At 40.2% G+C, this 23,181-nt stretch overlaps 1 protein-coding gene across 2 annotated transcripts in view; it reads left to right on the top strand.

Moving 5' to 3' along the window:
- The window catches only part of RPN2 (ribophorin II), a 61,431-nt gene that overhangs the window by 24,455 nt on the left and 13,795 nt on the right, over window positions 1-23,181 (top strand). For both annotated transcript variants that reach the window (XM_080685804.1, XM_080685803.1), the window contains exons 5-11: window positions 1,136-1,211; window positions 2,163-2,297; window positions 4,391-4,567; window positions 6,341-6,459; window positions 8,255-8,360; window positions 19,452-19,543; window positions 22,556-22,670. In XM_080685804.1, coding sequence (XP_080541930.1) covers window positions 1,136-1,211; window positions 2,163-2,297; window positions 4,391-4,567; window positions 6,341-6,459; window positions 8,255-8,360; window positions 19,452-19,543; window positions 22,556-22,670 — 820 coding nt within the window. The remainder of the gene's footprint in view (window positions 1-1,135; window positions 1,212-2,162; window positions 2,298-4,390; window positions 4,568-6,340; window positions 6,460-8,254; window positions 8,361-19,451; window positions 19,544-22,555; window positions 22,671-23,181) is intronic.

The raw sequence follows: 23,181 nt of genomic DNA, 5'->3' as shown, positions 1-23,181 counted from the left end.
ACAAGGTTTTAATTGGGATTAATGGGAATATTTTGGAACTAGATAGAAGTGGTGATTGCATAACATTGTGAAATATACTAAATGCCACTGAATTGTTCACTTTCAAATGGCTATGTGAACTTCAGTGATTTAAAAAAATATCTGTGTGAGTAAGGGTTATCATTACAGCGTTGTATGACCTAGTAAAACATTGAATGTTTATCAACTGGACATTAAGCAATTGGACATTAAGTGTATCAATTGGACATAATTACAGTGCATCTAAGCAGTGAAATACTATGTTATTGCTAATAAGAATGAAGTATATTTGCCCTGACTGTTGTAGTTCAGTTGGTTGGGCGTCGTCCAGTGCACCAAAATGTTTCTGGTTCTATTCTAGTTAGGGCACATGCTGGTGTTGTAGGCTTGGTCCTAATCCCTGGTAGGGGGTGTGCAAGGAGGCAGCTGATCGATGTTTTGTTCTCGAATTGATGCTTCTCTCTTTCTCTCTCTCTCTCTCTCTCTAAAATTCACTAAAAAAAAACTTACTTAAAAAATGAAGTACATTTATATGTACTCATGAAAAGATGTATATATTAGTAAGTTAGTCAACACATGTTTACTGAACAGTTGTCTCATATTGGTTTCAGAAAAGTTGTTCCAAATTCTACCCAGCAATCTACATATGTAGGCTCTACAATATTTCTTTGGTCTTGGAGTAAGAAAAGTAGAAAATTAACAGGCAGTCGACTTCTGCCAAATTGATCTTGATCAAATTGAATGAATCCTGTTCTCCCTAAGAGTCTATCTCTTTTAAATTTAATCTAGTCTCATTATTCTGTATGTGATGCCATTAGGAACAAAATAGATTTTCAGAGGGCGGTGAACCTGTGCTCCCTCTCTTCTCTGTGCCCACAGTACTTCTTGTGGGTCCTATTGTACAGATTGTCTTCTTTCTAGCTGTAATGAACTTTATAACGTACTGGTCTTTGTCACATCTTTCCCAACAAGATTTTAAAAAGCTCCTTAAAGTTTGAGACTGTCTTATCCTTCTAAAGAATAAGTAGGATATTTATGAAGATGTCTCAATACAGGAAGGGCTGAGTGGATGAAAGGAGACTTGCCGTTCATTAGGGTTCTACTTTTTACCTTCCAGAACAGTCCAGGCTTTGCAGACAGCATCTCACCTATCCCAGCAGGCTGACCTGAGGAGCATCGTGGAGGAGATTGAGGTGTGAATTTATTTTGCTCAGGAATTTCTCAGCTTCTATCTTTGAAACTCTCTAGAAGAGCCTTGCAAATAGACATGCATGATTTATTATAGCCAGTTACCTTTCTTTTCATATTCATGGCACACTTATGTTCTTTGTATCACAGCAATGTCCTAGGGAATATTTGTTAGGCCAGTATAGTTACCACATCAGTTAGGCAAAAGATTACTTTTTCAGTCTTTTGAGATATAGTTTCATAGTCCAAGATTTTTTAGAGCCAAAAACACTGAAATTAAAAATTTTTTTCTGCCATTTACTACTTTGTGGCAAATTATTTAATGTCTGAGCCTCCGTTTTCTTTTATGGTGGTTGTAGGAACAAGTGAGGTGCTAAATTACCTGGTACATAATAGGTGCTCAGCAAGTGGTCACTGTGGTTCTTATTATTACTCTATGCTTTCCAGTGCCCAGAACCTCCTGCTGCTCCTGGACTGCATAGTCAGTGATGACAGGCAGCCTGACAGTGTCATCACTAGGTGCTCCGGAGGCACATTAGCTGCCTCATCATGTAGCCCAGGAAAGCAGTATGTCTCTCTTGAGAAATGTTCACCTCTGTAGGCTGTATCCAAATGAATGGTCATGGAATCCATCTGTGTCACAATGCTTCCTGGGTGCACTGTAGCCTGACCCACTGGCCTTTTGCTCAGAGCAGGTGGTACCTTCAGTATCATGACTCTTGGATTGAGACTTGAGTACAAGGGGTCAGGGAAGGTATACTCATAGAGCCACAGAAGATACTGTTCTTTTCAAATGCCTGTACAATATACTTTACTCTCTACCTAAGCACCTTTTTTTGAAAAATACTAAGTTACTGAGGTGGTCTCTAGATTTAGAGTGAGATTTCTCAAAACTGTTTGCACTCTCGTTTCTGTTATCACTTGACGTCCAACATGCTTCCATGTTATTGTGACAGGACCTTGTTGCTCGCCTGGATGAACTGGGAGGTGTATATCTTCAGTTTGAAGAAGGACTGGAAACAACAGCATTATTTGTGGCTGCCACCTACAAGCTCATGGACCATGTGGGAACCGAGCCATCCATTAAGGAGGTGCCTGTCTAACAATTCTCAGGAGTAAATCTCAAAGGGGTTGTTGACTTTTATCTGCTCCAGATAGCTTTTTTCAGAGAGAGCTGTTCAGTAGCCTTGGATGTAGTCACTCCGTGTCTTGCGTTAGGCATTGAGGATGAGAAATAGAAAGGTGTAATGTCTGTCCTCAAGAAACTGGTTGTCAGTGGGATAGACATGTAAACAGTTTGTTACACTTGCTTCAAATGGGGTATGAACGTATGAGGTAGTGACAAGAAGGCCAAGTGTATTACTCTTGTTTCACCTCCCTTTTCTTCCTGATAACTCCCACTTGTCTCATGAATGCTTTCCATGTTGGTGGCCCATGCAAATCCTCTTTCTCTTGAGAAGTGCCTTGTACTTCAGAATTGCCTGTTCTCCCTCCCGCCTCATTTAGCAATGGCTAAATCTTAGCTAATCTTTGTTGATTGATATAGCTCACTGAGAAGCTTGTGTGTCTACCAGACATTCACCAAGAGTTAATTCTTTTTTTCTTTTTCAAGAGGAGCTTGTTAACCTGAAAGAACCCTTTAGTTGGGATGTGTGTGGGAAGTCTTTTGGAGTAGGGCCCTCTTTGTACCCCTTATTTATGGGAAGATTACCATCCTTAATCTAAAGGGCTTAAAATATAAGCTGCTGCTGTTTTAATTTTAAGAGAGATTGGGGTTTCAAGTTAGAACTTTCTTTTATGCACTAGGAGTTTTGTGCTGAGACTTTTCAAGTAAATAGTAAATGATTATCTGCCTGGGTAATTTGAATTAATTTCATATTTTCTACAGAGGACATGATCTAATAATTTATTCATGTATTAGCATTCTTATGTTGTAATTTCCTTCATCCTAAGTGTAGGAGGTCTATAGATAGATAGCATAATGTCTTTTAATTTTTGTTTTTGATTTAAAGTGCTGAAATGTGGGTCTTAGGATACAAATCATTTAGGACTTTTTTATGCACAATATGTTAGATAAATTGGTGATGTTCTTTGTATCTAACTTAAACTTTTTCTTGCTTTATTCACAAGCTTTTAGTAATCAGGTATTTGGATGGAGTAATTTTGCTGTCACTGCTTTTGACATAATCGTTCTGGTGAACAGTCACCCATTTTAACATGTCAACAGCCTAGTGATGGAAAAATGTAATTGGTCAATTAAAGAAAATTATTTCATGTTGACTATGAATAACATTGTCGGGAACAAGAGAGCTTTTTTGTTAGATGGTAGATTTCAAAAAACAAAACTGATGGAAATGGAAAATTTTTCCTCCTAAGTAAACAACCTCCAGAATTTTAATAATGCCTTTTAGGTTCTACTTTTTAAAAAAATTGCTTTCAGTTTTCTCCTCTAAGCAGCCCATTAATTCTTAATGGAGAGTTATTTTAGTTTCTTTCTAATGTATATTTTGTCTGTTAGGCTGCCATGTTCTGCTTAGAAGTGGGCTGTGTGGGGAGGTAGCTTAGCTGGGAGAGCGAGAGAAATCAGGAAAGAATGAATTTTATTATGGAAGGACTTTGGGGACAACAGACCTACATGTGAATTTTGGTCTTCTCCTTTTTTTTTTTTTTTTTTTTTTTTCATTATAACTTGTAGGAGTTACTTAACCTCCTTTAGACTCAGTTTCCTTATTTGAAAAACATTAATAATATTAGTCTTTTCCAGGTTTTTGTCAAGATTTGAATTAATGCACATAAAGCACCTGTAAGAGTATCTGGCACTTATAGACATTGAACAAATGGTTACTGTCTTGTGTATTTTATAATATACTTTCCTATCTCAGTAGTTATCTATAGGTACCTTGCATATGTCTAGTAAGCATTTAATAAATGGTTAACAAATAAATGCATGAATTTCAGTTTGTACTGGAAGATGTATAAAATAAAAACCAAATCTAAGTTTTAAACTTAAGTGAAGAATATTTGCTTTCCCCCATCTGCCAATTTGGATTAATGGGTAAAAAAGACCTTCCATGTGAACACCTAGCAACAGATAAGGAATGACTTGAGCCATTGGGGAGGGACAGTTGGTTCTCCTGCCTTCCTGCCAGAGGAAGATCTCGAGCTGCATTTCCTTTTCTTTCAGGATCAGGTCATCCAGCTAATGAATACGATCTTTAGCAAGAAGAACTTTGACTCACTCTCAGAAGCCTTCAGTGTGGCCTCTGCTGCCGCTGCACTCTCCCAGAATCGCTACCACGTGCCAGTTGTGGTTGTATCCGAGGGCTCTCCTTCTGACACTCATGAACAGGCGATCCTGCGGGTATGACCTCCATGCCCCAAACGTACTGCCCTGATTGCCATTTCCAGTGTAAGGCTTTCAGAAATCTAAAGACTGCTTGCTACACAGCCTATTGTCACCCATGAGCACTTACCCAGTAATGTAGAGCAAGGCTCATTCCCTTAGCCTGGAAATGGGACATGACTTCTGGGTGAGCTTGTCAGAAAACCCCTGAGATCTATTAAAAAAAAAAAAAATGACCTTTTTTTTTTTTTCTAGAGGATTTTTAATAATAAGGCTTTAAAAAAATAAGTACAAGAAAATTACATTTCTGGGTTCATAACTCCAGAGAAGTATAGAGAAGTCTTGCTTCTAAAATACATTTTTTTACACCAAAACTTTCTAAATACATTATTTTAAAATTCCTGAGTACTTTTAGTACTTATAGTTGTTAAAATAAATATCAGGTATCTTCCTTCCTGGTGTTGACAGTGTATCTTTCTGTCTCTTCATTGTATGGCCCTCCCAGTAACCATAGACTTCTCTATTATGTTAACTCGCTGAACAGAGCAAATGCACCATTATTGAATTCACTTCGAGATTTTATCTCAAATGAAGCTTTTGTTGCTGTTGTTTGGAAATCACTGATAAGTTAGATCTTCATAAAAAATGAAGCATTTTATATCTAACCTTGGGAGTTCCACATTGAACAGTTCTGTCTGTCCCATCAGTTCTACTTTGGTGGCTCCTGGAGATATTCTCCTGAGGAAGTGCCCTGTACTTCAAAATTGCCCCTCCTGCCCCTCCTTACAACCTCTTAGAATGAGAAGTAACCTAATTAACATAGTTCACCATGAGACAGGGAGTGCTAAGAGAGCAAAGTAGAAAAATACTGGCTTGCAAAATGGGCTTGGGTTTGAGTCCTAGATCAGCAATTTTCATCCGGTGTGCAGCAAGAATTTTTAAAACATGAGCTACCTGACTATTTAGTTAGGGGCACTGTCCTCTTTTCCCTTAGATTGTCAAATTAAAAAAAAAAAAAAATGACAACAGCCAATACAATAGTCATCCAGTATGAATGATTCAAAATTACACCAATTCCTTTGTCAGATTGGCAAAAATATATATTTTTTGGTGTGCTGCAGATTTTAGTAATTAGTTTAGTGTACCATGAAATGAAAAAGGTTGAAAATCTCTGTCCTATATGTCATTTAACTGGCGATTTCACCTTTGGCAGTCCCTTAACCTTTTGTGGCCTCAGTTTCTTCATCTCTAAAATAGAGATTAAGCTATCTATTTCTGATGATTGATGGGAAGATATAGGACCTAGTTTTGTATCTGGCAAATAGTTGACTTTCAACAAGTGATAATTATTAACGTTATCTATATTTCTTTAATTTTCTCATTGCCCATACTTGCCTGAAGTATTTTTCTTGCTAATATATTTTTTAAAATATATTCTGGTAGAGTGGATAGAACAGGGAACAGAAAGAAGGTAACATAACTGTGTGATCTGGGTCAGTCATTCCCTTTCTCTGGCCTCTAGTTTGCTTATTTGAAAAATGAGATCATTGGGCAAGATCATCTTTAAGATCCTCCCCACCTCTAACATTCTATAATCTATCCCATTCCCAATATAATTGTGTTTTTCTGTTTTTGATCTCTGATAGACAGTAGACCAAAGGTCAGTGAAGATTTTTTAAAATAAGGTGTTTCTTCTGCAGAGCTCACTCCCTTTAGGTAAAGCACCCCAGAACAAAATTCTGTGTTCCCTCTGCCTTGGTTGCTACAGATAATTTTTAAATTTATTTCCAGTTACAGGTCACCAATGTTCTGTCCCAGCCTCTGACTCAGGCCACTGTTAAACTAGAACATGCTAAATCCGTTGCTTCCAGAGCGACTGTCCTCCAGAAGACCTCTTTCACCCCTGTAGGGTAAGTTCTGAGCATATTTTTATCAGGTGCGCCAATAAACTTGTTTTGGAAAGTAGCTTGCAGCAAAAATAATCCAGATTAATGCTGCTATTACCAAGATAATAAAACCAAATTTACCTAAACTTTGGTTAGGTAAATTTGACCTACTGGTATCAAAATCCTATAGTTGTCTCTGTCTTGTCATCTATATCTATACTAATAAAAGCGTAATATGCAAACAACTGAACAGCAGGCTGCATGGGGTGACCAGACCAGCAGGGGGGTTAGCAAGGGATGACCAAACGACTGAATAGCAGGCTGCATGGGGCCACCAGGCTGGCAGGGGGGTTAGTGAGGGGCAACCAAATGACCAAACAGCAGGCTGCGTGGGGCAATCAGGCCTGCAGGGGGGTTAGTGAGGGGCGACCAAACAACTGAACAGCAGGCTGTGTGGGGTGACTAGGCCGGCAGGGGGGCAGTTGGCGGCAACCAGGCCAGCAGAGGGGCAGTGAGTGGCGACCAGGCCGGCGAGGGGGCAGGGTAGTTGGGGGCGACCAGGCCAGCAGGGTGTCAGTTAGGGGCGATCAGGCAGGTGAGCAGTTAGGAGTCAGCGGTCCTGGATTGGGAGAGGGATGTCCGACTGCCAGTTTAGGCCTGATTCCCTGGATCGAGCCAAAACTGGCAGTCAGACATCCCCTGAGGAGACATTTCTGGATTGGAGAGGGTGCAGGCTGGGCTGAGAGGACCCCCCACTCTGTGCATGAATTTCATGCACCGGGCCTCTAGTGTGTGTGTGTGTGTGTGTGTGTGTGTTTGTGTGTGTATCTGTGTGTGTGTGTGTGTGTGTGTATGCCTAATATGCAAATTATAACACAAAAAATAAAATGTAAGTCACCCATAATTATACAACTTAGAGATAATTGCTATTAACATTTTGCTATCTTCTTCTGTAGGCTTTTTTTCTATGCATATAAATATATTTTAAAAATTGAATTAAGATTATGCTTTATCTGAAATAATGTGCCATGACCATTTCCCTAGTAGGATTAAATATTCTTTTATAGCCTTAGTTTAATGGTTACATATTATTGTTATGTAAATTTTTAAAAATTAAAGGTCAATTTTATGTGGAACTTTGTTAAATGTTAAATTAGTAAGTTAATGAGATCAGGAACTTTGAGTTTTAGAAAATGCAATTCTTAGTGATAAAGATATATAGGCTATATGTGAAATAAAAAAGCAAAGTCATTTTTAGGGATGATCAGTGGAATGGTAAAAGACATTGAGGATTTTGCTATGTAGTTAGAGTTAATAATTCACTCTTTTTCTTTTTCTTTTTTAACATAATGGGGATCATATTGTAGATTCACCTGTTTGGCATTTCATTGTTATTTTTTTGAAAGAGTTGATTTTTTAATTGTTTTTAAAGTTTTCCTCACATTATAATCAAAAGGGAAGAAGTGGTGTAGTCCTGGGCGCTATTGATCAGTGGTTAGAATGTTGTCCCATGCATCATGGGCACTTACCTGGGTTACAGGTTTGATCCCCAGTCCCTGTTGGGGCATGTGCAAGAGGTAACCAATTGATGTGTCTCTCTCACATAGATGTTTCCTTCCTTCTCTCTTCCTCTCTTCCTCCCTCCTTCCTTCTTCTAAAAATCAATGGAAAAAAATAGCCTCAGGTGAGAATTAACAATAACAACAAAAAAATGTGTAGCCCTGGACTGTCTCAAGGACTGCCTCTCTTTGCAGCCCATTTGTTGTATTTATGACTTTCCCATGTGAGTGCTTGCTAACCCCGCTGTCATTCTTAACAGGAATGTTTTTGAACTAAACTTTGTGAATGTCAAGTTGTCCAGTGGTTATTATGACTTCTCTATCAAAGTTGAAGGTGACAATCGTTATATTGCAAATAGTTTAGAGGTAAGTGCTTTTCTTGTCATCCTTGTTGCCATGTTGATATATCCAAAGAAATGACTGAATAGGCACATGGCATTGATTGTCTGGTATGTTAACTTCACTTTACGGTCATGTTAATGTGACTATATTAAAAGAGGGATGGGTTTGAAATACGCTATTAGACAGAATTAGCCAAGAACATGATTATAGCAAGTTTTCTTTTATTTATAAATTCATTCATTTTCCATTTAACTTACTAAAAATGTACACAAAATTGGGAAGTAAGAAAAATAAAAATCACCCATAACTCCACTGAGGCATAAATATTCTTTTTTTTTTTTTTTAGGCATAAATATTCTTAAAATGTTTTGTGTGGTGGGCCTTGATAGATTTAGAACAGTACTTGATGCTAATTGGGCAATGAAAATTATCAAGTGATAGCACTGTAGTGAGCTCTCTGGGTGAAGTACAACAGAAAATTAGTAATCTTTTTTTGTTGTTGTTAATCCTCACTCGAGGATATTTTTTCCATTGATTTTTAGAGAGAGTGGAAGGGAGGGGAAGAGACAGAGAGACAGAAGCATCGATGTGAGAGAGAGACATAGATTGGTTGCCTCCTGCTTGTGCCTGCAACCGAAGTATGTGCCCTTGACTGGAATTGAACCTGAGACCCTTCAGTCCACAGTCTAATGTTCTAACCACTGAACAAAACTGGTTAGGGCAAAATTGGTAATCTTTTATATTGAAACTAGAGGCCCAAAGCACGAAATTCGTGCAAGGAGCTCTGCCCTCGCAGCCGCAGTGGCTTGCCTTGGCCCTTGCAGACCTGGCTTCGTCCAGAAAGTCGACTGGTCTGATTAGCATATTACACTTTTATTATTACAGATGTGCTTCAGATGTTTATCTGACTCTAGTTGTGTTGAAGATCCAAGTGGTTTTAGGGATGGAAAGCTATGCTTCATTTATCTGATGCTTTGTGGGTATGAGGTATTTCACATTAGTGGTTTTCTTAGCTAATTGAAGTTTACCCCTTCAGGCACTGGGGCTTTCATTTTAACCTTTTTGGATAGACATTTACAATGAATTATGCATTTTCCAACTTTCTTAAACTATGGTATATGGGTTAGCCTTTTCTTACTCTGAATTAGGATCATGTGTATGAATCCTTTATTGAATGCATGTGACATGAGAAGTACAGTTCTGTGTACTTCTTTTTTTTTTTAATATATTTTATTGATATTTTACAGAGAGGAAGGGAGAGGGATAGAGAGCTAGAAACATCAATGAGAGAGAAACATCAATCAGCTGCCTCCTGCACACCTCCCACTGGGGATGTGCCCGCAACCAAGGTACATGCCCTTGACCGGAATCGAACCCGAGACCCTTCAGTCCGCAGGCCGACACTCTATCCACTGAGCCAAACCGGTTTCGGCACTGTGTACTTCTTTGTATATTATGTTATTTTTAGGACAACCACTAGAGATGGATGGAGTCATCTTCATTTCATAGATGAGGCTCAAAGGGGTAGAGTAACTTGTCCAAGGACATCCAACTTATACTTTGGTGGATCTCCCGTACAGTACCAGGTTAGTTAGTGTGCCCTGGTAAATAGAGAGCTAGTCTAGAGGCTGAGCCCTGTGCAGCTCCAGCAACTGTCCTTATGATATTGCTTTCTCCTTTTAAGTGTAATTTCTCAATGTTTCTGCCCCTGTTCTTTGCTGCTTCTACTCAACTACATTGTCATGCACTCTGTTGGGTCAGAGGAACTTGGAGCAGTACTGTACCTTTCCTGAATAGTTAAATATATTCTGTTTGTGACAACTCTTTTCTTCACTATCACATATCATTTCTACTCACTTTTTTCTTTTTTTAATGTATTTTTTAAAAGCTCTGGTTCTTTTTTTAAAAAAAATATTTATTGATTTATGATAGAAGAAGGGGGAGGGAGAGAGAGAGAGAGAGAGAGATAGAAATATCAATGATGAGAGAGAGTCATCAAGATCAGCTGCCTCCTGCACACCCCCTACTGGGCCCGTAACCCCAACATGTGCCCTGACCAGGAATCAAACCATGACCTCCTGGTTCATGGATCAACACTCAACCACTGAGCTACAATAGCCGGACTATACTCACTTTTAAATTAAAAATTTTAAAAATAATTTCAATCTTAAGTTGCAAAAATAGTACAAAGAATTCTCATGTACTCTTTACTCAGCTTCCCCAAATATTAACATATAACGAAAATAATTATCAATACCAAGAAGTTTATACTGATATAATACTATTAACTAGTCCACAGGCTTTATTTAAAATTCTGCTAGTTATCTCACTAAAGTTCCTTTCTCGTCCAGGATTCAATCTAGGATCACATAGTCCTTTAGTTGTCATATCCCTTTAGCCTTCTGCAATCTAAGATAGTTTGTCTTTTGTGACTTTGACACTTTTTAAGAATACTAGCTAGTTACTTTGCATAATGTCCCTGACTTTGGGTTTGTCTGAAATTTCCTCATAATTAAACTTAGGTCATGCATTTTTGCAAGAGTACTCCAAAAGGGACGTTCTGCCTTTGTCAGTGCATCGTTAAACACAAGTATCTGATATTGATGTGCTAATCTTGGCTTCACTTGGTGAAGGTAGTGTCTGCTAGGTTTCTCCACTGTAAAGTTGCTATTTTTCTGCTTTGTAATTTAGTATCTGGGGAGTGATACCTCGAGACTCTGCAAATGTCCTTATAATCTTTTTTAAAAATATATATTTTATTGATTTTTTACAGAGAGGAAGGGAGAGGGATAGAGAGTTAGAAACATCGAAGAGAGAGAAACATCTATCAGCTGCCTCCTGCACAACCCCTATTGGGGATGTGCCTGAAACCAAGGTACATGCCCTTGACTGAAATTGAACCTGGGACCCTTCAGTCCGCAGGCTGACGCTCTATCCACTGAGCCAAACTGGTTAGGGCGGTCCTTATAATCTTGCATGCAAGAGTTAGTAATATGGTACTTGCCAAAAGGTGATTTTCTCTTCCTTTCATTTCTTCTACATTTATTAATTGGAATTCTATGGTTTAAAAAAAAAAAAAAAAAAAAAAAGGATGCCTCACCCCACCCCAATTTAATTATTTATTCAATTATTTATAACACTTTGGACTCATGAATATTTAATTTACTCTGTAGATTATGGTCCACTGCTATCATTTATTGTGTTGCTCATATCCCAGATTTGGTCTTTGGAGAGCTTCTCAGGTTGGCTTCTGTGACACTCACCTTTTTTTAAATGTAGGACAAGACAGCTGGAAAGTTTGACCTTTCAAAAGTGGGGCATTACTTAACATAGGTAGATTACACACTTATATTTAAAGTTTGGCAGAAAGGAAGATATTTTTATGGAACTCTAGTCTCTGCCTTTTCTCAACTTCATGCCTGACCTTTTTGGGCATGAGGCATTTGATCTTAGTCCATTCACTAACACAAAATTTGGATAGGAACTATTGTAGTGTGTACCTTTAACATTGAAAATCTAGATTCTTTCCATTTTCATTTCCTTCCTTAAGGGGCCTTATTTGCAACTGAACACATTAAAAGGCAATTTTTTTTTCTTTCTTGTCTGTAACCTCTTCGATGTTTACAATCTTGATAATAACATATGCAGTTTAAATGCCAAACCTGTTCGTCACAGTCATTCTTAACCTCTTCCTTTCTTTCCACTCTGACTTCTGGTCAGTCACCAAGTCTGTTGATTCCACCTTTGAGTGGCCTTTGCATGAGACCTTTGTTCTTCAGTCGCAGTGTTCCTTGTCGGGTAGAGCCCTATACTCTCTATCTAGACTGATAAGATAGTTTCTAACTAGTTTCATTGTCATTGATTTCTGTCCTTTTATTAATTTTCCATAATTGCCACTAGAATGGCAAAATCACATTATTCTTCTGCTTAAACATTTCATTGGTTCCTGTTGTCTGTGAGTAAGGTCTAGACTCTTCAGTATGACTTAGAAGGTCTTCAACAAGGCACATGCACATACTTCAGTGTGGGTGCATCCCCATCGTCTCAGCTCTAGCTGCCTTTGACTGCATACTGATCCCCAAATATGCATATGCCTTTGGACTTCTCTTGTTTCCTCCCTTTCTTGTGCTCTTTGCTTTCCTTGCTCACATGCTGAACTACTCATTCTGGTTCAGTGCGAATGTTGCTCCTTCATCGTGCTCCCATAGAACTTAATTTTATTTTTCAGTATGCACTATTTTAAATACACAAAATGGAACAGGGAATCATACAATTAATCCTCATGTACTTCCAGCTACGCATCTTTTTCAAACCCTAACATTTTGCTTTATTTGCTCCATTTTTGGGGAAGAAATAAAACCCCTATGGATTAAATTCAAGCTCTCTGTATTTCTCAAACACTTTTTCTTTTTTCCCCCAGATTTGGGGTTTATTGTTCCAATCCCAGTTTTTACATTTCTGCTACATGTAGAGTATGTATTTTTATTTATTAATTTTTTAAAATATATTTTTATTTATTTCAGAGAGGAAGGGTGAGGGAGAGAGAGATAGAAACAGATGATGAGAGATAATCATTGACCGGCTGCCTCCTGCATGCCCCCTACTGGGGATCGAGCCTGCAACCCAGGCATGTGCCCTTGACTGGAATCTTACCTGGGACCTTTCAGTCCACAAGCAGATGCTCTATCCATTGAGCCAAACCAGCCAGGGCTAAAGTATGTATTTTTAAATAATATATTGCATTGATTTGCATCTTCTGGAAATGTATATATTGCATTACACTATATGTTCTATTTGCAATTTGCTTGTTTTCACTCAATATTAATTTTATGACAGCCATATTTATACATGTAGAGCTATATGCATAAATATGGATAATTATAAAAGTAATCATTCTGTGAATAAATCAGATTTTATTAATTCATTTTCTTATTGTTGGACATTTAAATTTTCACTATTACAATGCTGCTGTGAACATCTTAGTACATGTTTCCTTCTGCATGTCTTGTTTATCTAGAGCATTGATTTTCAACCTTTTTCATCTCATGGTACACATGAACTATTACATGCTGCAGCACTTTTTATATCCTGGTACAAGTCTCTTATGAGATATATGATTTGCAGATACTTTCTCACAGTCTGTAGGCCCTCTTTTCCCTTGTTTCCTTTGAAGCACGAAGAACTTTTAATTTTGATGAAGTCCAATTTCTTTATTTTTCTTTCACTGATTGTGCTTTAAGTGTTATACCTAAGAAACATTGCTTAATGCAAGGTCATGAAGATTTACTCCTGTTTTTTTTTATAAGAATTTTGTAGTTTTAGCTCTTACATTTAGGTTTCTGATCCATTTTGAGTTAATTTTTATGTATGGTCTGAGGTATGGGTCTAACTTTCTTCTTTTGCATGTGGATAGCCAGTTGTCTCAGCACCAGTTGTTGAAAGGACTTTTCTTTTCCTGTTAAATTGCCTTGGCATCCTTGTCAAAAATCAGTTGACCATAAATTTAAGAGTTAATTTCTAAACTTGCACTTTGGTTTCATTAGCCTGTATTTTTATCCTTATACCACCAATACTGTGCTGTCTTGATTACTGTAACAGCTTGGCATTTTGTACAAACATCAAATTTGGTGTTTGTCCAAGTGTTTCTGTGGTTGTTGGGAAAATTATCGAAGTACAAAATAGCAGAAATAGAATTGTTAATAGCTGTTATTCGTGCAATGAAATAAGCCCCCATTGAGGCCATTGCTGTCCTTTTACTTCACAGTGATGGGGTAAACATTTCAAAATCTCCTCTTTCCCTTTTCATTACATTAGAGCTTTATATGTGCATATTTGTGTGTGTGCATGCTCTGACTTCTGTCGCATAGGTGGCTTTACTTTGTAATTTCAGTAATAGTCACACTTAATAGCCTTAGAGTGGGTCAGCAGGTCCTGTTTACTCTTCTGAGGGATGCTTGACATTGGTCAGAGTGCATTTACAGTGGTTTGATGTGAAAGGCTTGTAATAGCACTCGCTGACATTGGACTTGCCGTCAGAGGAAGCATCGGTTTTAGAACTGTCTTTAGCATTAATTGCCCCTAATGCACCATCAATTTTGACAAGAATGAGCTAAACAAAGGGGTTATTACTCAGCATAAAGACTGCATTTCCTGGAGTTAAAACATTTTTTTGAGGTGTATGTGGCATGCAGCACAGCCAAAGAAAGGACTTAGCATGATTCACCGTAAAACAGGTTTAGCTGCATTTAAAGCGGCTAAACAAATCCCCTCCCTCTTATAAAAACTAATCTCTCAGTGGTTGGTTAAAGGAAGAAGCAGCTACCCAACAAGTATCTTACTCTGAACCCTTTATAACAGGGCTTTGAAAAAAGTTATGATGGTTTTTATTTCTCACTTTGCTTTAAAAGAGTAGCATAAAAATGCTTTTCTTTTCAATGTTTTCAGAGACCCATTTGTAGTAAGATTTTAGGAATAGAAGGACTTTTCAAAAACTTTCCTACTTAAGAACTGCCCTACAGTATTTCTGTACAATAAAGAAAGCTGCAGTTTAGGGTGCCTTTTAGAATTAGGGCTGAGAGCAAACCCCAATTGGCTTGAGTACACTGCAGTTTGCCCTTTTGTCATTCGTGTGTCTATATTGACTGGGAATACTAATATTCTTAGAACAAACACAATTGAATCTTGATTAGTAGGCTTTAGTGATCATTTTATTGTTGTAAGTTTATAGTCGGGAGTCTAAGCAAAAACCTGATGGCTTCCTTGTCACTATAATTAGCATACATTGAAGAGCCTTACAAAAGTCTTTAAACATCAGTTTGTGTATATCCATCTGCTGAAAAGGATGGTAATTATTTTTAAAAACATATATATTGGGTGGTACTTTTGGGATGGTGGTGGTACTTTTTGATACAAAAACATTTATTTAAAAAAAAAAAAAAAAAAAGGTGGCCCTAACTGGTTTGGCTCAGTGGATAAAGCATTGGCCCGGACTAAAGAGTCCCGGGTTTGATTCCAGTCAAGGGCATATACCTTGGTTGCAGGCTTCATCCCCAGTAGGGGGTGCAGGAGGCAGCTGATCGATGTTTCTCTCTCATCGAATGTTTCTAACTCTCTATCCCTCTCCATTCCTCTCTGTAAAATCAATGAAAATATATTTTTTTTAAAAAGAAGGTATATGACATGCAATCTTATTACTCAAATAATCCCTATTTTTTAAAATAAATCTTTATTGTTCAGATTATTACAGTTGTTCCTCTTTTTTCCCCCCATAGCTCCCCTCCACCTGGTTCCCACCCCACCCACTGTCCTTACCCCCCCCCCCCCCCGTCCTCATCCATAGGTGTACGATTTTTGTCCAGTCTCTTCTCGCACCCCCCATACCCCTTCCCCCTTAGGATTGTCAGTCCACTCCCTTTCTATGCCCCTGATTCTATTATATTCACCAGTTTATTCTGTTCATCAGATTTTTTATTCACTTGATTTTTAGATTCACTTGTTGATAGATATGTATTTGTTGTTCATAATTTTTATCTTTACCTTTTTCTTCTTCTTCCTCTTCTTCTTAAAGAATACCTTTCAGCATTTCATATAATACTGGTTTGGTGGTGATGAACTCCTTTAGCTTTTTTTTATGTGTGAAGCTCTTTATCTGACCTTCAATTCTGAATGATAGCTTTGCTGGGTAGAGTAATCTTGGTTGTATGTTCTTGCTATTCATCACTTTGAATATTTCTTGCCACTCCCATCTGGCCTGCATAGTTTCTGTTGAGAAATCAGCTGACAATCGTATGGGTACTCCCTTGTAGGTAACTGTTTTTCTCTTGCTGCTTTTAATATTCTCTCTTTGTCTTTTGCTCTTGGCATTTTAATTATGATGTGTCTTGGTGTGGTCCTCTTTGGATTCCTTTTGTTTGGGGTTCTGTGCGCTTCCTGGACTTGTAAGTCTATTTCTTTCACCAGGTGGGGGAAATTTTCGGTTATTATTTCTTCAAATAGGTTTTCAGTATCTTGCTCTCTCTCTTCTTCTGGCACCCCCATAACTTGGATGTTGGTACACTTGAAGTTGTCCCAGAGGCTCCTTACACTATCTTCATCTTTTTGGATTCTTTTTTCTTTTTGCTTTTCCAGATGGGTGTTTTTTGCTTCTTTGTATTTCAAATCTTTGACTTGATTCTTGCGATCCTCTAGTCTGCTGTTGGATCTCTGTATATTATTCTTTATTTCAGTCAGTGTATGCTTAATTTCTAGTTGGTCCTTTTTCATGTCCTCTAGGGTCTCACTAAATTTATCGGCCTTTACTAGGAAATTCTTGAGAAACCTTATAACCGTGGTTTTGAACTCTATATCCAGTCATTTGCTTTCCTCCATTTCTTTCATTTGTGACCTGTTTCTTTGTCTCTGCATTTTGGCTGCTTCCCTGAGTTGATAGAGTGGCTTTGTGTGCTAGGTGTCCTATAGCCCAGTGGCTCAGCCTCCCCAGTTATCTGAGGTGGACACTCTTGGTGCACCCCTTTGTGGGCTGTGTGCACAGTCTTGTAGTTAAGCCTTGATTGTTGTTGGTATCACTGGGAGGAACTGACCTCCAGGCCAATTGGCTGTGAGGATCAGCTGTGTCTACGATGGGAGAACTTCTGTGCTGAAGACACCCTTATGGGGCAAGACTTGCTTCAGTGGGGCTTTGGTGCTCACTGAGTCTGCCCCCTGAGTTTGTCCCTTATGGATGTGAGGAATTGTAATCTGGATGGTCCCACTCTGACCACTGGGTACACTGGCTCTTGGATCTCCAAGGAGGTGCTAATTTAGCCTCTGCCTGAGGCCAGCCAGCAGGAGCTATGGAGAGATCTGCAGATTCCTCTTCTTTGTTTTCGTTTTGGAGGTGCCCTGATGAGGCCCAGCTGTGAAGCAGTGCAAGCTGCTGTGGGTCCTTGGGCCTTCTTTTGCATGTTCTGGGTCTCTCTGACTCAGCTGCAGTTTGTTAGGTAATTTTAGATTTCAAAGGACCAGGCCATTAATATGCAAAAACCTCTTCGCACAGCTTGGGTGGGGTGGGGTCTCCGGGCAGAGCAAACAGCAATGGCTGACTGTTGGCCCTGCCCTAAGAGGCCCCTGGGTCTCAGTGTCCCGCAATAATTGCTGCAAGCACCTCTGAGAGAAAGCCACCCTCGAGTTCTGCCCGCTGCCAGGCAGTCCAGTTTCTCCCCGTATGAGTCTGAGTCCCCAGAGTCTCGCCCGCAACTGGAGTTCAGAGCAGTCGGGAGCTTGTGTCTCCCTCTGGGTTGAAAAAGACAGCCACATAACTCAGTTGCCAGCCCTTTGCTCGCATGCATCTCCGTACCTCTGTACTTTACTTCCGCAGCTCCTCTGAGTCTCATTGTGCTTTTCTCTTTCCTTCTAGTTGTAGAATTTCCACTCAGCCAGCCTTCCTGTGGTTCTGGATGATGTCTGTTTTGTCTTTTAGTTGTAGTTTTGAAGTGGTTGTGTGAGGCAGCAATAGTTATTATGATGGCAGAAGAGAAGGCTGTTAAAAGGAATTACTTGATAGTTATCTTTATTCTTTTTTAATTTTTCTTCTTTGTCCTTGATTTGAGGCTGTTACACCTTGATAGTACATTTTAGAAAAATGCTGAAGCTATCCTTCATTTATTTGTCCAGTCCTCTATCTCTATTCCTTTATCCTGACTTAGACTATAAACCAGTGGATTTTGGCAAAGATTTCCTTAAGTATTGCATTCAGGCTTATCAAATATTTGGAAGTCTCACAGATGTTTGCACATAAGTGCCTTTGGTGTGTTTGCATAATTTGCACATTCGAATTTAGATTTTCAATAAAAAATTCTCCATGAATAGATAGCATATTTTCTGCCTTTTTTGGAATTTTATATTTTAATTGTTAAAAATTTGTGTACTGGCATCAGTGAGCTCCTCTTTGTGAAGATGTTTATAAGGAATGTATACACACTGAGTGGCCAGATTATTATGATCTCTGAATGCATAATAATCTGGCCACTCAGTGTGTGTGTGTGTGTGTGTGTGTGTGTGTGTGTGTGTGTATAAATTAGAGGCCCGGTGCATGAATTCGTGCATGGGTGGGGTCCGGCCAGCCTGGCCACGGGGTGGGGACATGGACTGTTGGCCAGCCTGCCTTCTGGTCGAACTCCTGGTCGAGGGGACAATTTGCATACTAGCCTTTTATTATATTGGATACACTGAGGGCCAGGTTATTATCCATTCAGAGATCATAATAATCTGGCCACTAAATGTAGAATTCAAACATGGTAAGAGTCAAGATGGACTGGTTTGTGCTTATAATAAACTCTAAAATTTCAGTGGCTTAAAACAGCGGTCACCACTGGTGGTCCGTGAGGTCCGAAAGGTTGGCAACCGCTGGCTTAAAACAAGAGTTTCTTTTTGGCCCAAGCTAGGTGTCTAATCTGTCAGCTGGAGGCTCTGCTTCATGTTTTCCTTATTCTAGGACCTAGGCTGAAAGAGCAAACCTTTCTCTGTATTTTCCTCATGACAGAGGAAAAAAGAATCACACACTGACACTTAAAGTTTTCACTTGGAAGTGACACACATTACTTTTGCTCACATTTCATTGGCCAAAGCAAGTCACATGGCTACACTTGACTCCAGAGGGGCAGGAAAATGCAATTCTACCATATGCTCAGGAGAACCAGAAGTACTGATGAACAGTACAGATGGCTGCCATGGCTTCTTAGGTCTTCATGGGTAGATTTAGTTTGCTTGGCACAGAGTAAGTGTTGCTGGGAAGCTGGATAGCAAGGTGCCTAACATGGATTCAATTTCCCCATCTGAAATAGCACTGCCTTACAGAGTTGTGAGGATTAAATGAGATAGTCTTTGTAAAGTCAGTGTCTTTCACATAGTAAACACTCAATAAACGTTAGCTGTCATTGAATTGAGTACCTGTTGATTTTGATTTAAATTATTTGAAGGGTACTGCTTAAGGATTTCCCCCCCTTATTTATTTTAAAGGACATAAGAAAAGACCTGGAATTGAAACGTGACCTCCTGGTTCATAGTTTGGATATGTGTGTTAATTCCTGGCACATCTACCCATTGACTTGGCGATTTTCTTCCTGTGTTTCACTCTAGCTCAGGGTCAAGATTTCCACTGAAGTTGGCATCACAAATGTTGATCTCTCCACTGTGGATAAGGATCAGAGTATTGCACCCAAAACCACACGGTAGGTGGGATGCCTTCTGGGCACAGGGGAGCTCAGGCTTGAACTGAGCTCCTCTAGATGTCATTTCTGTCATCAGTGATCCAGTTTACACTTCAAATTAAAGAGGCTATAGTTCTGTTGGCATACCACCAGTGGTGCTGCTTGGCATTCAAGCAATTTGGGGAGATATCTGTACCAGCTGTCAGTCTCTGAGCAAACCGGTCCATGAAATAAGGAGTAAGTCTGAGTCAGCTACGTCACGAAGCACATTATTTAGTTAAGATGATGATTTTAAAAAGAAAAACTTTCTCAGTGAAGGAAGCAGTGTATTAATTTATATTCTAGTGTAATCTCTTTGTCTTTACAGTCCTGAAGTTGCTTTGAGTGGCCTCATGGCAACTCTCTTTGGCCCACAGTGTATCTGGAAAAAGTTGGAAGCCTCATAGGTTCTTAGAACTGAGATGGCACATACCTGGCAGTAGGGATATGATACCCTTTCTCAAGTTCATGAAAGACATCATTGATCAGTCACAGCATTTGTTCCTGCTGCACTCAGAATCTTTTTTAACACAGCCTTCTAAGTCACCATTAGTAAATGATCAGGGTTCAGTCAGCCCATTTATCAGCCTTTTCATAGATCCTAACTTTGGGGGACCATCTATACCTTTGGGTATAGTCAGACCCCCATCTTAACTTGGGTGGATATTGATGCCAAAGAAAGTAGGTGAATCCTCAAGACCATTTGAAGATGGGATATTAGCTGGAACTTGGAAGCAAAACCTTTAAGTCCTGTGAAATTGCTGGCCTTTCTTCCTCTGGGTTGGATAGTTTCATAGTGACACTGAAGATGAGAGCACTTTTGAGAATCCACTGAAATAATATCTGTGAGAGTGTTTGGCCGTGTTTAATGTTCTATATAAATGAAGAGTTTTAGTACTCATAAGTAAATATAAAGCCTAAGTATAAAATACTAGAAGCCCGGTGCACAAAATTCGTGCACTAGGGAGGGGGGGGTCCTTCAGCCCAGCCTGCCCCCTCTCACAGTCTGGGAGCCCTTAGGGGATGTCCTACTGACGGCTTAGGGGAGCGAGGAGCAGGCCTAAGCTGCAGTCTGGTCTCCCTCTGCGGGAGGTGACCAGCGGGCCGATGGGGATGGTGTGGGCAGTGAGCAGTTTGCCCTGCCCCCAATTGAGCTATGGCCACTGGTGGCCTCCCTCTGTGGGAGGAAACCCCAGCAGGCCTATCTGGGGACAGTGCTGGGCAGCCCTGCCCTGAATCACCCCACCACTGCTGTCGCCTGTGGCCTCCCTCTGCAGGAGGTGACCAGGTGGGCGATCAGGGGATGGTGCCGGCCCCAATTGCCCCACCGCCGCTGGTTGCTGCTGCCCCCCACCCCCCACTGTCCCCTCCCTCTGTCCACTGACATGCGCCTTGGCTGGCCTGACAACATCTGCTTGCCAACCCTGCCCCCCACTGACCGGTTGTTTCACTATTCGGTCGTTTTGCATGTTACACTTTTATTATATAGGACTAGAAGCCCAGTGCATGAAATTCGTGCACGGGGGTGTGTGTGTCCCTCAGCCCAGCCTGCACCCTCTCCAATTTGGGACCCCCTCGAGGGATGTCTGACTGCCTGATTGGGCCTAAATGGGCAGTTGGACATACCTCTCACAATCCAGGACTGCTGGCTCCCAACCGCTCGCCTGCCTGATTGCCCCTAACTGCCCTCCCCTGCTGACCTGATCACCCCTAACTGCCCTCCCCTGCAGGTCTGGTCACCCCTAACTGCCCTCCCCTGCCAACCTGGTCACCCCTAACTACCCTGCCCTGCCGGCCTGGTCGCCCCTAACTGCCCTCCCCTGCAGGCCTGGTCCTTCCCAACTGCTCTCCCCTGCAGGCCTGGGTCCCCCCTCAACTGCCCTCCTCTGCTGGCCCGGTCACCCCTAACTTCCCTCCCTTGCCAGCCTGGTCACCCCCAACTGCCCTCCCAATATTGAGCACCCAATATCTCTTAATCAATCTATATAGGCTCATAATGTTTCCACATCTTGAAAGGCCCCATACTCACAGACTTATTGAATGACTTTGATAAGTATTCTTAAGGGATCATGCAGGAAAGCTAATTTAGGTGATAGGAATGTGTAGTAGATAGATAATATCCTAGATTAGGAGAAAAGATGGCACATTAGCCTTACATGGTGGTGGCTGAAGGCAGAAAAACAAACGTTGCAGCAAAGAAAGAGCACTAAGTCTGTCTTCTGTCCTTAATTGTTTGGCTATTGCTGAACTAAGCAAGCTCCCTTACAATGTTCCTTTTCCTCGATACCTTCTCCCAATTATTAGAATCACCCATTCAACGAAGTTCCCCAAACTGGAAAACCTGGGCTAATACCATTTGCTTTGTTTGCTTTCATCCCTGTGTAATCAGCCAAATAGTTCCATCAGGTTTCCTCATAAATATGTCTCTGATCCACTTCCTCTGTCTAGTCCTAGTTCCCAACATCAGTCTCTCTTTTTCTTGGGCCCAAAAACAGCTATTTAAATTGATCCTTCCCACAGCCACCAAAATGGTTCACTTAAAATGAAAGCAAGACCAGGATGCTCCCATGCTTGACATTCTTCACTTTTCCTCTTTCGGTGGAATAAAATCTAAGCTCCCTGCTATGGTATATAAGACCCTCAGTGGTCTGTCCTCTGCCTACTTCTCAGGCCGCTGCGGAAGTCAGGCCTGAACGGCGCTGCGGGCGGCCGGGACCCGAGCCTGACTTGGTTGACGTCCTTAAGTCCTTGAAGTGAAAGAAAGTCTGGACACCACATAGCATTTCTCCAGACCCTGTTAAAAATTTATTCTGTGCTTTCCTCAGTCCTGGTCTTATCAATCCAATTAACCCTCAGGTCACAGACAATTCTCCATGTCTGTCTGTCCACAACAATGAGAGAAGGAAGTTTAAAAATGAAGTTTGCATACTTTACTCTGTTCTTAGATATGTGCAGATCCTCTCTATAAATTTACTGTATAAATGTCTCTTTCAGGGTGACCTACCCAGCCAAGGCCAAGGGCACGTTCATCGCAGACAGCCACCAGAACTTTGCTTTGTTCTTCCAGCTGGTAGATGTGAATACTGGTGCTGAGCTCACTCCTCACCAGGTCAGGAAAAAGCCCAGGCAATTCTCTTGCCTTGAAACATTACAGTCAACTATATAACTGGCTAGAGAAGATTCCAAATTCCTGCTTTCAGATCTTCACTCTGCACCCTGAAGGTCCATCCGGTTCTCCCACATGACACTCTGCCCCTTCTCGTATTGGTTGTAACCCTGAACCTGGCATACACTCTTCTTTTTAAAATATTAGCTGGTATTGAGAAGATATATTTAAGACAGATTAGCACTTAATTGAGGCTTTTTCTTTCTGACAAAAACCCCCGCCAAAAACCATGTGTTAAAATAATTTTGAAAAAAGGAAAACCTAGGCAGTGGGCTCAAGCATATTTTTGTTCTGGCCAAAGCAGATTTCTATTTGTGGGAATCTGAAGAACAGTTCTTTTTAACTTGTGCCTACGTCATATTATGAAAGCGATAGGTTTCAGTTTTATAAAGTAGTAATATTCTTTTAAAGATTTCAAACCAAGTCCTTTCCCTAGAGAATCAGATATGGCCTC

The sequence above is a fragment of the Plecotus auritus genome, assembly GCF_963455305.1.
Source record: "Plecotus auritus genome assembly, chromosome: 8".
Taxonomy (NCBI): Eukaryota; Metazoa; Chordata; class Mammalia; order Chiroptera; family Vespertilionidae; genus Plecotus; species Plecotus auritus.
Note: the sequence above shows the minus strand (reverse complement) of the source record. Positions and strands in the feature narration are given on the sequence as shown.